The 12,303-nt window shown below is 41.8% G+C and overlaps 1 protein-coding gene across 2 annotated transcripts in view; it reads left to right on the top strand.

The window, feature by feature from the left end:
- The first annotated feature begins 1,840 nt into the window (after nt 1-1,840).
- Nucleotides 1,841-12,303, top strand: part of PIAS1 (protein inhibitor of activated STAT 1) — a 53,482-nt gene continuing 43,019 nt past the window's right edge. For both annotated transcript variants that reach the window (XR_003703615.2, XM_028705337.2), the window contains exon 1: nt 1,841-1,956. Coding sequence is in view for 1 of the 2 variants with exons in the window: in XM_028705337.2 (XP_028561170.1) it covers nt 1,933-1,956 (24 nt within the window). In the remaining variant the exon portion in view is untranslated. The remainder of the gene's footprint in view (nt 1,957-12,303) is intronic.

The raw sequence follows: 12,303 nt of genomic DNA on the forward strand, positions 1-12,303 counted from the left end.
GAGAGGTGGGGCGGCGGCGGCGAGGAGAGGCCGCCCAGCGCGGGGCTCTCGCCGTCTGCCTGCCTGGCTGCCTGCGTGGCGCTGACGTCACGGGGCTGTAACGTGCCCCACATAGGCACACGCGGGGCGGCGAGCGAGCTCCCTCCCACATCCCATCGCCGCTCGCTTCGGCCGGCCTACTGGGCTGTCGCAGGCGGAAGGCCTGCGCATGCGCGAGGTTTTCGCGCCTTCGGGATTCCCTTCACGCCTTCCTCCTCCCGGGTCCTTGAGAGCGCGGGAAGCGGCAGCGCGAGACCGGCGTTGAGCCTGGTAGGTATTGCGCTTGCCAAGGCAGTCATTTGGGAAATGAAAACTTGCAAAGCAAGCAACCAGTTCAATCTGAAGTACGTGTATGCTTAATATCCTGTATCTGAAACCTGTTCTGCCCACTCCCCCACACTTGGTGCCATTTTCATCTACACATGCAGCAGAGTAAGTTGACCCAGAATAGTACCAATTCAGATGGCAGATGGGAGAATGACAGTGCTGAATGCTTTCCCATGTAGAACAGTCCCTGCAAATAAAAACCTAGCATATTTGGAAGAGGGATGCTAGCCTAACCATTACCTTCTATGCTGTTACTATTTTTTTTTTTTTTTTTTTTTACATAAGTAAAAAGTGACCTTTCCCCATCTGGCATGGTGGTGTGCCTCGAGATTTTTTTCATGAAACAAGTGTGCCTTTGCCCAAAAAAGGTTGGGAAACACTGCCCTAGTCTAGCCTGGTGCAGTACAGGCAACGATGGATTTAGTTGCATCTGAATGACATGTGATCTCGCATGCATGGCACTGAACTTGGAAGTACAGTGGTACCTCAGGTTAAGTACTTAATTTGTTCCAGAGGTCCGTACTTAACCTGAAACTGTTCTTAACCTGAAGCACTTTAGCTAATGGGGCCTCCTGCTGCTGCCATGTCGCTGGAGCACGATTTCTGTTCTCATCCTGAAGCAAAGTTCTTAACCTGAAGCACTATTTCTGGGTTAGCGGAGTCTGTAACCTGAAGTGTATGTAACCTGAAGCGTTTGTAACCTGAGGTACCACTGTAGCCCCAAAATGTTGTAACTGCCCTGAGATTGATGGGTACTGTATAGGGCAATATACAAATTTAATAAATAACAACAAATAAGTCACGAAAATTATGAGGAATGGGTATGGAACGGGGCAGAGCAGGCTTATGCATGCTCCGCCAACATGCATGGGGGCCTGGAGTGTATCCCCCCACCCCACACAAAACAAGGATTGCCTTTACTGAAAACCCAGGTGAGCACAGCAGTGTAAAGTTGGGCCTATCCAGCTAGCTCACCCAAGTCTCAGTAATGCAAACCACATCTTCCAGCTCATGCACAATCAGATTGTGCACAAATATGTTTTTGTTATTTATTTATTGTTATTATTTTTATTATGGACTGGTCTAGCATTCAGAATCAGCACCACCAGACCAGAGGACTCAGCAGATATTCTGCCAGCAGATATTCGAATTGGTGGAGTGAGAGGACTGGAACAAGAAACAGACCAAACGCTTAGGCCTCCAAGCACTAATAATAATAATAATAATAATAATAATAATAATAATAATAATAATAATATCATCCAAAGAAATAAGTAATGCTCAAAGTAGGTAGACTTGAAATGCCTCATGCCCCACTGATTTCAATGGCTCCCCACACTCTACATCCCCACGCTAATAACGAGAAGTGACATTAATACAATACGTCTGTTAATATCCGAGGGTGGCACAACGAGAGGTCCCCTCCCCTCTCTCGTCCCGCCCTGAGGAGGGACCAACAAAATGGCGGCGGCGGCGCGCCGTTGATTCAAACGCAGCGCGCGGGGCGGCGGTGGTGGGAGGCGGCCTCCCGGCGGGGTTCACTGCGCCTGCGCCCCGCGATTCAAGATGGCGGACAGTGCGGAACTAAAGGTAAAGGCGCAGTTTCAAGCCGCCCCCCCTCCTCTCTTCCTCCCCCCCCCCCCCCGCCTCACCGCCGCGGCTCTTCTCTACTCCCGGGCCCCCCTCCTCCTCCCCGCAGCAGGCCTGGCCCGGCGGCCGGGCGACCCAGTGGAGGAGCGCAAAGAGGGAGGGAGGGAAGGCTGGCTGGCTGGCTGGCGGCGATCCGGGGGTGTGTAAGAGGAGAGGGAAGAGAGGCGCTGAGGGAGGGACGGAGGAAGAAGTGAGGTGTGGGGGGGAGCGCCTTTTGGCTCACCCATTGAACTGAGTTTGCCTCCCCCCGTATGGCCTCCCTTGCTTTTCTCATCAGCCGCCACCCTAGGAAGCGAGTCCGCTCGAGTCTACTTTCCCTCCGAGGTGCTTTTCTCTCAACCCCCCGCCCTGCGAGGTTGGCCAGGGCTGAGGAGGAGAGGAGACCTCGTTCTGCTGCCCAAGTTGTGGGCGACTCTTCTCTCTCCCCACACCTGCATCAGATCAGCCTGCCTCTCCCTCCCTCTCTCTCTCTTCTTTGCTCCTCCACCTTGAGCTGGCTCAGTGGGTCCTCGCCCCCTTGAAGGCCACGAATTTGAGGAGTGCAGAGTAGGTTATGTGCGTCTCCTCCCTCCCCATCTCAAGAGGAATAATCTAAAAAGGGGGTCCCGCACAAAGCTGCCCCTTCTTCTTTGACAAAGATGATCGTCCTATTCGCTTACGTGGAACGGAGTTTGTCCAGAATCTGGCTTCTTTCACCTACCCAGCTTTTGCCCCCCTCTTTTCTGCCCCTCTTCCATACGTTTCTTCAACAGTGCAAGGGGCAGAGAACAAGGAGGAAAATGTGTCTTTCCCTAATCCTCTTATCCCGAAGTTTTGACAGCTCTCCCTGACTTTTAAATGCTTAGTATTTGCCAGTGGCAGAGAAGGGTGCCTGAAAGGAGTGGAAACTGAGAGACCCTCCTCCCCAAACTTTCACTTTCAAAGGGTGGAAACTGGTTTTGTAGTAGATCCTTTTGATGTTGGTGTTCGTTCAAATTTCCTTTTTTTGTAATCCTTGACCTGGATTGCAAAGGTTTTATTACTCCATCCAAAGATGCTAGTGCAGTAGGCAGGGAACCCAAATTATGGGTGTGTGAGCAACAGCTGCCTTTCAGAGGAAGTAAATAAAACTATAAGCCATGTGTGCATGCATTTTTTCTACTTCCCAAGAGGTTTGTTAAACCTACATTTTATTTGAAATCGTAGATGAAATGATCAAGGGCTTATTTTAATGGGAGTAAGAAACTGAATAGAAACTTTGGCTGTATTTAGATCCTTAAGCTCATGTGATGGAAAAGGCTTTTTAGCTCATTTCCTGAGAAGAAATTCTCTCATGTTGAAATCTAAAGCGCTCTGAACTCTCTAGAGGGATAGCAGATAGGAGGAAACTCCCACCACCTTGGTTTCCTGTTTTAAAGTGAGAGGAAACCAAAAGTGCTGAATCTCACTTGCTCTTCCCTCTTATACACTGCTATTTTCTTAGTATAGCCTCCATGCATGACAGCTAGAGAAAAAAGAGTGAGTTTAAAAATATCTGAGATGATTTTGCAGCCAATCCTTCATCCGAATAAAGTGTGTGTGTGTGTGTGTGTGTGTGTGGTAGTATATATATTAAAAGCCTTTTCTGAGAGTCTTGAAATGCCCTACTCGCTAAATGAGTGAGGTTTGATATGGCTGCTACAATTCTAGTTGCTTGCTGTGATTCCCCAGGGGGTATCATAGTAATAGATCATAATTTCCTTTTTTTAGTCCTCAACATACCCACCCTTGGTAAACACAAAGGATTGTTTTTTAAATAAAAAGTATTTAGTATATTTCTTAATCTGTTTTGAAGACTTGACTGTTTACATACTATAAAATTCAACAATGATTACAATAGTCACATGTTAAATATTGAATAACAAAATGTGTCTAGTAGGTTGAGAGGGGGTGTTTATTTTCCCTACATACTGTAGACTTTTATAATCACGATGTCTTTGAAAGCAAAATAGAAACCACATGTTTAATACCTTTTTATAGATAATATGTCAAAATGCATGTCAAATGCTTTCCAGTTAAAATTCATTTACCAAGGGATTATTTTGTTTACAGTGTCTCTCAATGTCTTAATGCTTTTGGAAATCACACATGTTGCTTTTATGGCTTTTTTATCCTGGCTTTTCAGAAAGGTTCTTTGCTCCTTTGGGACATGTGTACACAGTGATGGCAGCTCTCTTTGTGAGGTGAAGATGAATGGATCCTGTTTATAACCTCCATTGCCTTTTGTGTTTGGGGTGTGTGTGTGTGGAATCTTGCTGCAGTAGGAGACTTAAGGAAGCCTAGTGCCCATTTCTGCAGGCAGCTTGTTGTAAAGCATAAAAAGGTTTATCTGTTTTCCTTCACACTTGGGGTTGCTTCATTAATCTTAGTGCAGTAAATACAGCAAGGTATTGGTAACAGACTCTTATTGGCTAGGATGCTACATTTATTAGGTAGTTGTTTTAAGCTTGGTTGATCCGGGTGGCAAAAGATTTCCACCTCAATCTTTTACCTCTTCCTTCAATGCCTCTCTGGAGAGAGGGAATACATATATGTGTGTGCAATTCCTCCTCATGAGAGCTTGATAAAATTACTTGATGAATTACTAGATTGTGTTTTTTAAATAGATGCCATTGTCGGAGGCAGCATGCCTCTAAATATCATCTCCTGGTAATCGCTAACAGGGAGAGTCCTGATGCTCTCAGCTTCCCATAGTCATCTGGATAGCCACTGTGGGAACAAGCTGCTCCGCTAGATGGGCCTTTGGCCTGATACAGCAGGGCTCTTCCTATGTTTCTTTTTAAAAACTGGAATTTTATGTTGGTCTACTTCTACTGCCCTCTATCTAACCCCCAGTTCCTATCTGAGTAGGCAAGTTTTTGTCCCCTCCCTCTAATATCTTTTCAATGCATATGCTAACTTTCCTTTCTCCCGATAATGCTTAACTTTACTGCTTATTACCCTTGCTTTCCCAAAAATCAGCATAAGGAAACTGATATAGTTCTTCTCAATTTTCTGTCCTTACTGGTTTGTAGCCAGAAATGTGAAACTGACTTCTTTCATCAATCTTATTCATTGGTTTCTTTTGGAGAGGTGGGCAGGGATGACCCGCAGGCATGGCATAATGAAGGTTGCAGGCTTAAAAAAATGCCTTCTGTTTTGTTATCGAGGACAATCCTTTGTTTAGATAAAGCAACTTTTATTTACTTAAGAGATTCTTTGTAAGTTAGCAGTCAAATTGCTGGGGAAAATATTTTGCCTTTTGAAATTTATATTAAGTTTTCCTGCTTACCTGTGTTTGACATATTCTCAACCAAAAATTGAAGTTCTGTGACACAGAAAATGTCCAGTCCTTCTGCTTCCTGAGTTATGGGAAGAGTAAATGTTAGTTTGTAGATCTTGTGAAAAACCCTACTTCAAGTGTCAGGTGGGGCAAATGCTTTATTGAGGGATGGCAAGAAAGGGTTACAGCTCACTGTAAATTGTCATAGAACCATGACCACAGTTTCAAGTAATGAATATTTTCAAGGATGCTCCCAAAGAAAGTAGGCAGGGGAGACTTTCCATCTTTTATGGCTTTCCAAGCCCTGTTGGATCGCTTTGATACCAAGCAAATATCCCCTACTGTAACTTGAATAATTATTTCTGCTAACATTTGTGTGCAGTCTAAACTGAAATATTTTGTCAGCCTCCTGTTAGTATTCTTAACAAGTAAGATAAATACAGGCATTAAAAGAAATAATCCTGGCTTGGATTCAGAGTAAGTTGGTTGCACTTAGTACTCATTGAAAGCAGTGGGATTTAAATGGCAGCATAACTAACTTGTCCCATTGATTTCAGTGGAACCTAAGTTCAGCTAACTTCAGTGTGGATCCAGCCCATTGTGTGTAAAACTGTCACTAAAAGCTGTTAAATTACAGGGAGATGTGTTCTTCCGTTTTGCTTTGTATTTTCTTAGTAAACATCAGAGCTGCCTCTTTTTAAATGTTGTATTCAAACGAAAACATTCTGAGACATTAAATAGCTTGAGTGCCAGATAGTCAGAATTTTTCTTCTGCCATTGAAAATTTCCTGTGTCCTAATATATCATCTAGTTACTTTTTAAAATCAAACAGGTTCTGAAAACATTGGTTCCTTACCCAGCATTGTTCTTTTTAGAGGGTTGTGAATTCCCCAGTTCCTTATTCTTATTCACCTATGAGATTTTGTGTGTGTGATGATATAATAGCTCATATTAAGAACATAAAATGAGCCTGCTAGATCAGGCTGGTGGCCCATCTGTACCACACTGGCCACAGGATGCCTGTGGGAATCTTCAAGCAGGACCTGATCACAGGAGCACCCTGGTTTTCAGAAGCACACCATCTTGGCTGTTAGCCATTGATAGTCTTCTCCTCCATGAATTTGTCCAATCCTTTTTTTAAAGCTTTACAGATGAGTGGCCATCATTGCTTCCCAAGGGAGTGAGTCCCGCAGTTTATGCACTATGTCAGAGCTTTCCAAATTTTTCATGTTGGTTACACACTTTTTAGACATGCATCATTTTGCGACTCAGTAATTAAGTTTTACTATCAAACTGGATGTTAAACTCACCCCTTTCCAGCCCCGGGAGGAGCACGGGGAGCTTTCGTGTGACACCTACACACTGCAGCCAACACAGTAACATGTCGTGACACACAGTTTGGAAAGCTCTGCGCTAAGTGATGGGGAAGCGTATAAATAAACAGCTAGTTGTGGAGTAGTACGTTGTGTGATCTTTGTGTGAATGTCTTCATTACTTCAGTTCTAGGTTTTCGTAACATTTACATATAGATCAGAGTTTAATTATTTCTAAAACTGTCATTGTTGATGCTGTCTTCTGAACGGATGTCAAAAGTGCATATTGAGAGGCTTCTGTCTTTACACTCTCATTTTAAAGGAGTGCCGTTGGGAAGTGGAAAGATCCTTGAAGTGTTTCTTGTTAGTTATGTTTCCTGATTTTAAGGAGTGATGGTGATGGAAACTAAAGAAAGATTTTGAATTAAAATATCTAGTCATGTGTTCTTCTGTACAGGTGAATTTATGAATGTAAATCTCTCAGTTAAAATCAAATACTAGGCTTGTTGGATGTGAGGAAACTGCTAACAAGCAAGGTACTTAGTATTTTTAGATGATAGTAATAATGAAGATTAGGCCTCCAAGGATGGAGAAACTTCATAATAGCACTAGCAAAATAGCCAAATAAGCAGAAGCCACCATTTTCAGCTTTTAGTTATAATTTTGCTCAAACCATTTCCATTGAAGATCTATCTAAATCTCAGTGTTGGATACAAGCAGAATAATTTCACAATTCAAATTGTTTTAATGAGCAGCCCTTACCATGCACCTTCCTATTTACAGTTTTTCTTCTTGTATAATCCACAGTGTTTCTTCAGTGCGCTTTGAGAAGTCATCTTTACATTTTTATTTCTTCATGCTGAAGCTGCAAAGATCAAATAAGCAGCTGTGCATCACTGTAAAAATAATAATCCAGCCCATAGTACTTAAGTATGTTTGCCAATAAAAATTAGATTGCAAATTTCATGCACACATAAATATGAATAGTGTATGCATACTTGTTTGTGAAGGGTTTTATACTTCATTAGGAGTTCTCATCAATTATATTTACAGGGATATGGGGTGGAATTTTTATTCATGGATACACTAGTAACTATTGTCTAGTAAAGACTGGAAATTCTTTTTTAAAGTAACTTTATTGGCTTAAAGGTATTGCATATAGACAGAAAATGTCAGTGGTGGTTGCTGAAGGAGGCATGAGTCATTTGTAACCATTAGGTTGGTATTATTTTAACATTTATTTAAAGCAATTTTCAGATGTGGTGCAGAACAGAAATAAGCACTCTCAGTCCTAAATGCATTGCATGAAGTAAGCTGTATGGATGTCAATTGTGCTTGTTTCTGGGCAATGCCTTTAGGATTAGGGCATATTTTGGATAGATGGAAGGTGATGGGAGATGATGGGGTTTGATAAAAGCACAGAGAGAATAGTAGAAACTGCAGAACAGATGAAACTGGTAGTCTTGGAAAGACGAGGAAGTGATGGATTGGTTGAAAGGGATTGTGTTGGAAAAGGAAAATGGAGGGGCAGATTTCATGGAGAGGAGGTACTGCAAAGCGGATGGACGAAGAATGAGAAGGTTTGGTTCAAGTACAGAGCATAGCAGTCTAAACAAGGATGATTGAGAGGTTGGAAGTCACACGGTAATCAACTGGGAGCCAGTGAAGATACTTTGGGTACATGTGCGGTTGAGAGTGAGTCAGTCTTAATGAGTTTCCAAAAGTAATCTTAGGCTTTATACTTTTTAAATTACAAACTTTATTGAAATTTTTAAAAACAATTACCAAGCATAAAGTCGAAACAAAATAAAAAAGTTCCTTCTAGTAACACCTTAGAGACCAAGTTTGTTACTGGTATGAGCATTCGTGTGCATGCACACTTCTTCAGATACCTGAATGCATGCACATGAAAGCTCATACCAATAAACTTAGTTGGTCTCTAAGGTGCTACTGGAAGGAACTTTTTTTTTAATTTTTACTACGGCAGACCAGCATGGCTACCTACCTGTAACTAAAGCATAAAGTGTTATCTTCCAGGATAAATGCATGTACAGGTGTTAAATCTTGTGTGCAGTCATCTGCATGGCATCAGAACACTTGGGAAATGTTTTACATTACAGATTAAGCTCACACCCACAGGGTATACTTCAATCTAGAGCATTAAAATAATTTCTCCATAGTGCCTACTATGACAAGAGATGGGAGATTACTGTACTATAGTTAATATAAATAGAGACCATATGGAGTTAAACCCATCTTTCTTTGCTATTCCTCTTATCACCCTCTGATGGTGAGTTAAGTGCTCCATTATACTTACGATCATGCTTAGATTCTCACAGAATCACAATTCCCAGAATCCTGTACAAATGTGTAAAACACAGGAATGTAGGTAGACCTTCTTGGCTGTGAGTCCTGGAGGACCTGTTCCCTGCCTTGCATGCCTTTTCTACCTGGCCTGGGAGGGTGGGGCCCTGACTGACTCCAGTTACGAAAGCTGAAGGATGTCCAGAGCACTGTCTAGTCCTGTTGTGTTGGATGAGTTTCATTTAATAAGGCTCAAGGGTGTGGACAATGTGTTTGGATCAGTCAGGGCGACCACTTGCATTCTGGATCCTTGTCTCTCTTGGCTGCTAAAAACTTGCAGGGAGGGGACAGGTGACTGGACCAGGGAGGTGATTAATAACTCAAAACCTTGCTCGCTGTTTTGTGACATTTTGTAGTTGGTCCTAATAAAATTGGGTTTTTAATATTTGCATGCTACAAACATGCTGTGCCAGAGGAGTGACAGGAGAGGGTTCTAGAGGCATTTTGAATCAATTGAAGAGCACTGACCAAGTAGGAAGGCTTCCTGTACAACAAGAGATGTAAAATTTATGAAAATCTTGAAGCTATGGGGAAAATTGTAAATTTATGGAAAAAATAAAAAATGCAATACTTTTTTAAAGTCCTCTTTACATATTGGAAATCACAAGTTTTCATTACAAATGAAGCTACAAACTGCTGAATTGTAAGGAACCTAGCATATCTTTGGTTTTGCCAGTTTATGAGGAGCAGGCAAAAACAGTAAAAACAGAAATCAACATTATAGTATAGTAAAACAAATGATAATTTATTCCGAAAATTATTTGTATTCTCTAGTCCTCTACAGTATCAAGCAGACATAATGCACTTATTTCCATAAAAAGATCTGAAAAAAGAGGAGGGTGAACAGAACTACATGAAATTTAATCAGGCTCTTTCTTAGCTGTCACTATCTGTTTCTGTTTCTCTGTATTTGTCACCATATTTATCATGGACCTCTAGAAACTGAAGATTTACACAGATTGAAGCAAGCTTATACCCTTTCACATGCCAATTTAGTTCTTGATTTCCTGTGAGTATTTCTGACCACAGACAAGTTATTGGAGGAATCTGAAGTAGGTAAGTATAGTGGCAAAGCCCTTGTCACCATATTGCAGAAACAATATGCTTGGCAGAATCTCAGATTGCATTCCTTGGCCAAATACCTGAACATGTTCTATACTCTGCAACTTTTGAAAGGAAGGACTAAAATATGCCACAGTGCCAGTCTTCAAGTTAAGGGCCAAAAGCCTGGAGAAAAAGAAAAGCCTTTTTCTATCAGTGGCACCAAAACACCAATAGTATGTGCCTCCCTGGGGAGAGCAGTGCACAAATGGGGGGCCACAACTGAAAGGACCTGATCTCATGTTTCCAGCCTCCTGTTGGAAAGACTTTGGATAATAACCACAGGGTTCTGGTCCACAAAAAAGGCATCATTTGACTGGATGTCAGTTCCTCCCCTTCCTTTGAGGGAAGTTCATTTGTCCTGCTTGAGATTGTGAATGTTCAATCATACTGATTTATGATTATTTTTTGTTGCATTTGGATACTTACTTTATCTTTGCACAATTTTTGGTAGTAGGATTTCGTTTTTGCTGGCGGGGGAATGACAAAACACCTAAAGCTGAAATATTTAATTGACTTGTCTTCTGAGAGAGCAGTCCAGTTCCTGTCCCGATAAGCATCTCTTGTAATCCCCATTGACTGAGCACCATCAGTGTACTTTATTGTGTATTTTGCACTCTTGCTAGGAAACAATACTTAGCATTTTTCTTTTTGGAAAAGAAAGAACAAGTGCAAGTTTCAAGAGCATCAGGCTCCCAGGCAAAGGTTTCTAGGTGGGAGCAGATTACGTTTGTCTCCTCCTCAATATTAGCTGCTAGGTTTATTTTCTTTGTCAGATTCTTTACTATTCACCTTTGAAGAAGTGCTGCATTGCTTTCTAGGCCTTTGGCTGCACTGAGATTTGTTAGAAGGCTCCAGGGCATGTGGATGTATAGAACAGAATTCTTTCCAGATGACGAAGGCTTTAATGGGTTATAGGCGTCACATAGATAAGGAAGAGCCTAAACGTATTACAAGGGGCTCATGTAATGTCCAGCCAGATGTTGGACAATGCATACTCCTTTTGTGAAGGGTTGTATTAAATCTTTGCAGGGCAATTGTTTCTGAAGAGAGGTAAAGGTACAGAAAAAAGCGAACCTCAAAATGAGGTTTCATAACAGTAGGGAGGGGAGTAATCTTAACTGCCAACAAAACCTACAGCCTAGCATTGTCGGGCAAGTTCAGGTCACAGAATTTAAATTTTGTCATAACTGACAGTTTCCCTTTAAACAGTTACAATGCTTGTGAACATTCTGTGGCATTAAACCAGCTCATCCAGTTGAAAATGGGGTGAGAGATGGTTGGCAACCTATTAAGAGTGATTTTCCCTATACAGTCTAGCAAAAATTGGGTCAAGAACTTGTCAGTATGCTTCTGGAAACTTAGCTGGGACTTTGTCAATCCTTGAGTAATATTTTTTTTAGCTGTCCACATCATCAGTCAGATTAGAAAGTGAAAAAATTCTCATCCACAAATGGAGGTAGGTTATGTAATAATGCAACATTTGTTATGTAGCAGACTAATCAATCTATTGACCAGTATAATAAGTTGCAATGTATGTTGTTAGGCTTCTGTTTCTCTGAAGAGGCAAGCACCTTCACTGAGATAGATTTACTTGATAGCAAGTTCCACTCAAACAAAATGAAATTCCACAAAGTGTGTGTAGAACTGCAGTGATGATTGCAGTAGTAAGCTGGCCTTCCAATCTTCCTGATGGGTGTAAACTCACTGTAGCTTGAATGTCCATATGCATTTGCACCAACAGAAGTTGATCCAAATGAAAACAACATTTTAATTTGTAGTGGTTCTTGATCTGATGTTTTGAGGGACACCAAGGCAACAGCTGTTTGTTCATCTGTCACATACTATTTTCCTAAACGTCAGGCGTATCCCTTACTTCTAAGTTGTATTTTTAAACTATGGATACGAGATTAAAATATTGTGAGGGGTACAGTATATTGATGACCACTACAAAGGACCATCGCTGCATGTTAGAAAGGGTGCATGCTGGATAATGAGGCTGGAAAGAAATATTGATGAGCTGTTTCACTGAAATACCTTTTATCAGTTATACTGAATGAGATTGGAGTCTGGCAGGGGAGGCTAGGGAATGTATAATTCAGCCACCTATAAGCAGTTTTTTTGAAGGTTGCTTGTGCGTTCCCCCTTTATTTCCTGCTCCAGATGCATTGCTCAAAACCATACAAGGCTATTCATTTCCCCTCCTCAAGAAAACTGGACCAAATCTCT

Source organism: Podarcis muralis, chromosome 14 (assembly GCF_964188315.1).
Source record: "Podarcis muralis chromosome 14, rPodMur119.hap1.1, whole genome shotgun sequence".
NCBI classification, from domain to species: Eukaryota; Metazoa; Chordata; class Lepidosauria; order Squamata; family Lacertidae; genus Podarcis; species Podarcis muralis.